Below are 5,420 nucleotides of genomic sequence, written 5' to 3'. Positions count from 1 at the left end.
CTCCCTCCCACGGGATTTGGGTGCAGAGAACTGTTTATCCGGTCTGTTTCCTTCAGGTTCCGGCAGTGTCTCAGACGCAGGGGTCCTGCCGCTCCCGGGCCCTCCCCTATGGGAACCCAGAGGCCTTATACAGTTGCCTCTTGGGCCAGGGATGTGGGCAGGGGTGGGCAGTGTTGGTGGTCTCCTCCGCTCTGCAGCCTCAGGAGTGCCCACTTGATCAGGCGGTGAGGTCTCTCTCCCACGGGGTTTGGGAGCAGAGAGCTGCTGCGGTCCGGGATCCGCCGGTGTGGGACTTCCGGTAAACACAGGAAGTGCCCGGCCTTAGAGGAATTTTGCCTCTGTGTGTCCTGAGTTCACCAGGCAGGTTTCTTGCATGGGAAAAGTTGGTCCTACCTGCAGTTCCAAGGCTCAAGTTTGCTCGTGGGGTACTGCCTAAGTCCTCTCCGCTGTGGCAGCAACCGGGAAGATCTGCGCCGCTCTTTCCAGGAGCCTCCGTGCACCAGGGTTCCAGATGGCGTTTGGTGTTTTCCTCTGGCGCCTGGATGTGCACAGAGTGCAGTCTCTTCTGGTTTCCCAGGCGTGTCCGCCTGTCTGAAGGTTCAGCTCTCCCTCCCACGGGATTTGGGTGCAGAGAACTGTTTATCCGGTCTGTTTCCTTCAGGTTCCGGCAGTGTCTCAGGCGCAGGGGTCCTGCCGCTCCTGGGCCCTCCCCTACGGGAACCCAGAGGCCTTATACAGTTGCCTCTTGGGCCAGGGATGTGGGCAGGGGTGGGCAGTGTTGGTGGTCTCCTCCGCTCTTCAGCCTCAGGAGTGCCCACTTGATCAGGCGGTGAGGTCTCTCTCCTCATTTTATTTTTTTTTATTAACTTGAGTATTTCTTATATACATTTCAAGTGTTATTCGGGAAAGGGAATAACACTCGAAATGTATATAAGAAATACTCAAGTTAATAAAAAAAAAAGAATTTTCTGGGAAAAACAAATGCTCTGAGTCAGGTCTAGATCCCGCCTCCGAGGCCAAATTAGAGGAGGAAGCTGCCAGGTATGAGAAAGAGAGATATTTTCCCGAGCCACAGGAGACTCAGATCTTCTTCACTCGGAGGTCTGGGCCTGTCTGCCTCCCACCTTATCTACTCCCTATATCCTCAGCCCCACCTGCACCTCTACCGGTTGCAGTAGTGGAGGAACTGACTCAGACTAAGACTGCACTTCAAGCGCAAATTACTGGGCTTAAACAGATCTTACACCTACAGCAGGAATTGGGGGATCTTACACTAGAAATCCAGGATTTACAAGAGACCATGACTAAGGGACAGTATGCCCAAAAAGGGCCAGCTAAGGCCAGTAGAAAACCCCAACCAAAACTAACTTTCCCAGTCATGACTAGGGCACGCGCCAGACAGGCCAGGGATGAGTCTGAGTTAAACAGTACTAGAACACTAAATAGGTCGGCCAGAGACGAGCGCGAGCCAGACAGTACTAATCATAACCGTAATGAGGAACAAGAAAGTGAAGAAGAAAATAACTATGAGGAGGGACCCTCAGATTCGGAAGAGGAAAGCCCTGATCAGGATGAGGGTGGGACCTCGTGTCCCGTATACAAGAAACTTAAACTCAAACACATAAAGGAATTACATTCAGCTGTTAAAAATTATGGTATGAATGCCCCCTTTACCTTGGCTATCCTAGAAGGACTTTCGGGGTCTGGGTATTTGACCCCTAGTGAATGGACCAAGGTAGTACAATCTGTCCTCACTAGAGGACAATATTTGACTTGGAAATCTGAATTTATTGATAAAGCGGAGAGCATTGCTGCTAGAAACAGAAACAATCCCTTAAGTAAATCTGCTTCCTGGACGGCAGATAAGCTATGTGGGAGGGGCTCATTTGCCTCTGAGGAAAAACAGCTGGGGCTGTCTCCCGGTGTACTAGCACAAACGGCACAGGCGGCTTTGTCTGCTTGGAGAGCAGTCCCCGCTACAGGGGCGCTCACCACCCCCTTAACTAAAATAATCCAGGGGGCACAAGAGCCCTATGCTCAATTTGTAGGGAGACTACAAGAAGCAGCTGAAAGAATCCTAGGTCAAAATGAAAGTGAAGGGCTTCTCGTTAGACAGCTTGCTCTCGAAAATGCTAACTCGGTGTGTAGAGCCGCACTTCGAGGCAAGACCAAAGACCTTGATATCCCAGGCATGATTAAACTTTGCAAGGATGTCGACTCTTTTTCTCACCAAGTATCTAAATCTATCAGCCTGGCAATTGGGGCTGTGTTCCAAAGAGCTGGAGATTCTGGTCACCCTAGAGGCAGAACATGTTTCAAATGTGGACAACCCAGTCATTTTGCTAGAGAATGCAACATCCCAAAACCTAGCCAGTCCCCCAGCCCTGCTGGATGGCCCACTGCCCCGAGGGTTTGTCCCCGCTGCAGGAAAGGCCGTCACTGGGCCAGGGAATGTCAGTCTAAGACTGACGTTAGTGGACAAACCCTCCCTGCGGTCCAGGGAAAGGAGCGGGGGGCCCCACAATGGGGCCCCTATCCACGGGTGACCACCCGCCCCCAAGTGCAGCATCAAGCTCCTGCAACGCCAACTTATCCCGGGCAACAGCAGGAAGTGCAGGAGTGGACCTGTGTTCCTCCACCACCAGGATTATAACCCCTGAGGAAGGGACTGTTATCATAGAATCTGGAAAGTTTGGGCCCCCGCCGCCTGGCATGTTTTTCTTAATAATTGGGCAAGCCTCGAGTGCTCTTCAAGGACTTGTCATCCTTCCCTCTGTAATAGATGCTGATTATTCTGGAGAAATAAAATTTCTAGCCACTGCCACGCAGGGCCCCTTAACGCTTAGAGCCGGACAACGCATTGCACAGGCCTTACCGCTTCCCTTCATGGGGCAGTTCCCTCATAAAGTAAAGGGGCGTGGTTCTTCCTCCCCTGGCTCTTCAGATGTCTATTGGGTGCAAAAATTAACTGATGAAAGACCCATGATGTCTCTTTGGCTTGATGGCAAACAATTTCAGGGCCTTTTAGATACAGGGGCGGATACAACAGTGCTCTCCTCTAGACACTGGCCCTCAACCTGGCCCCTTAAGGCTACTGCCACACATTTAAAAGGATAGATCAAACACAGGATACACTCCAAAGTTCAAAGCTCCTGACCTGGAAAGATAAAGAGAATAATACAGGCACAGTTAGGCCATTTGTAGTTTCTGGACTCCCTGTTAACCTCTGGGGAAGGGATATTCTTTCCCAGATGGGGGTGATGATGTGTAGTCCCAATGAGGTCATTACTAACCAAATGTTAAGGACAGGATTCCTCCCTGGAAAAGGATTAGGTAGAAATGAACAGGGAATCACAGAACCCTTAACTCCCACGCCCAAAACAGATAGAGGAGGTTTAGGAGCAGACCTTTTTTCATAGAGACCGCTGTTCCTCCTGCACTCCAGGCTGATAAAATATCTTGGAAGTCAAATGATCCAGTCTGAATCGATCAGTGGTCCATGCCTCAAGAAAAGGTTCAAGCGGCCCTACAGTTGGTGCAGGAACAATTATTACAAGGGCACCTTGAACAGTCCACTTCGCCTTGGAACACCCCTATTTTTGTCATAAAAAAGAAAAATGGTTCTTGGAGATTGTTACAAGACCTTAGAGCGGTTAATAAAACTATGGTCCCTATGGGGGCCCTACAACCTGGCTTGCCTTCTCCAATAGCTATTCCTAGAGACTTTTATAAAATAGTCATTGATATAAAAGATTGTTTCTTTTCTATTCCCCTTCATCCGGAGGATTGTGCCCGCTTTGCCTTTTCTATCCCTGTTATTAACCATGTGGGCCCTAATCCCCGCTTTCAGTGGCGAGTGTTACCACAGGGGATGGCTAATAGCCCCACCCTATGTCAAAGGTATGTGGCCCAAACTATAGATCCAATAAGGCTGCGTTTCCCCTCTTCTTACATCATTCATTACATAGATGATATCTTGGTTTCCTCTGCTTGCTTACAGGAAACTCAAAAACTAGCCCAAATTATTGTTCTGGCCTTACAAAAAAGGGGTTTCACCATTGCCCTTGAAAAAATTCAGACGCAATATCCCTTTTTGTTTCTTGGATTCCAATTAGAACCTACATCCATTTATTCTCAAAAGCTAACAATTAGAAGATCGCAGCTACATACCTTAAATGATTTTCAAAAACTTTTGGGTGATATTAATTGGCTTAGACCTTACCTTAAGCTAACCACTGGTGATTTAAAACCTCTATTTGCAATTCTGAAGGGTAGCCCTGATCCTAATTCCATTAGGGTTCTGACTCCCGGGGCTGAAAAGTCCCTACTAAAGGTTGAACAGGCTATCAGCCAACAATTCATAGGTTATTTCAGCCCCTCCAAGACACTGTATCTGATCCTTTTCGCTACAAGGTTTACACCCACAGGCCTCCTATGGCAAGATAATCATCCACTAATGTGGATCCACCTGCCCGCAACCCCCCCTAAAATACTTCCTACTTATCCCTCCTTAATTTGCCAGACCATTTTCTTGGGGCTTAAGCTGGCTACTCACCATTTTGGCCGCGATCCCGATATTATTTCTCCATATTCACAGGAGCAGCTTGCTTGGCTGCAGCACAGACATGATGACTGGACAGTCCTGCTGTCTATTTATCAGGGAACATTTGATACTCATTTACCAGGAGATAAATTATTACAGTTCCTCCATGTTACCCCCTTTGTCTTCCCAAAGGTTACACAGCTGAAACCTATACCAAATGCCTTAACTGTCTTCATAGATGGATCTAAGAATGGAAAGGCCTCCTTTGTTGTTAAAGATCAAGTTTTTTTTTTGTCCATACCCCATACGCTTCTGCCCAATTAGTAGAACTTTATAGTGCTTTAGAAATATTTAAATTAATAAATCAATCATTTAACCTTTTTTCTGGTAGCCATTATGTAGTCAGAGCTCTCCGAGTCTTGGAGACTGTCTCTACTATACAACCCTCAACACCTACCTTTAAACTATTTTCAGAAATACAAAAACACATAAGGGCCCGGCCAAACCCATTCTTTGTGGGCCATATCAGAGCCCACTCGAATCTGCCCGATCCTTTAACCAAAGGTAATGATTTAGCTGACAGGGCCACTAGACTGACAATGATTGCTTCTCTTAGTGATTCCTTACAAGAAGCACAGATGGCACATTCACTCCATCACCTTAATGCTCAAACATTGCGGCTTAAGTACAAAATTACTAGAGAACAAGCCAGACAAATTGTCAAAAATTGTAAAAACTGCCTGACCCTACTTCCTGAGCCACACATTGGGGTTAATCCCAGGGGCCTTATCCTGGGAGAAATATGGCAAATGGATGTCACCCATGTCCCATCTTTTGGAAAACTAAAATTTGTACATGTTACCATTGATACCTTTAG

The 5,420-nt window shown here is 47.5% G+C and overlaps 1 protein-coding gene across 1 annotated transcript; it reads left to right on the top strand.

The window, feature by feature from the left end:
• Positions 1-1,378: 1,378 nt before the first annotated feature.
• Positions 1,379-2,653, top strand: LOC147998182 (endogenous retrovirus group K member 7 Gag polyprotein-like). The gene has a single exon (XM_087601270.1). It carries the CDS (start codon positions 1,379-1,381, stop codon positions 2,651-2,653), a length of 1,275 nt encoding a protein of 424 aa, XP_087457396.1.
• Positions 2,654-5,420: the final 2,767 nt, after the last annotated feature.

The sequence above is a fragment of the Rattus norvegicus genome, chromosome X, assembly GCF_021556685.1.
Source record: "Rattus norvegicus strain SHRSP/BbbUtx chromosome X, alternate assembly SHRSP_T2T, whole genome shotgun sequence".
Classification (NCBI taxonomy): Eukaryota; Metazoa; Chordata; class Mammalia; order Rodentia; family Muridae; genus Rattus; species Rattus norvegicus.
This window is presented reverse-complemented; position numbering and strand designations above follow the sequence as displayed.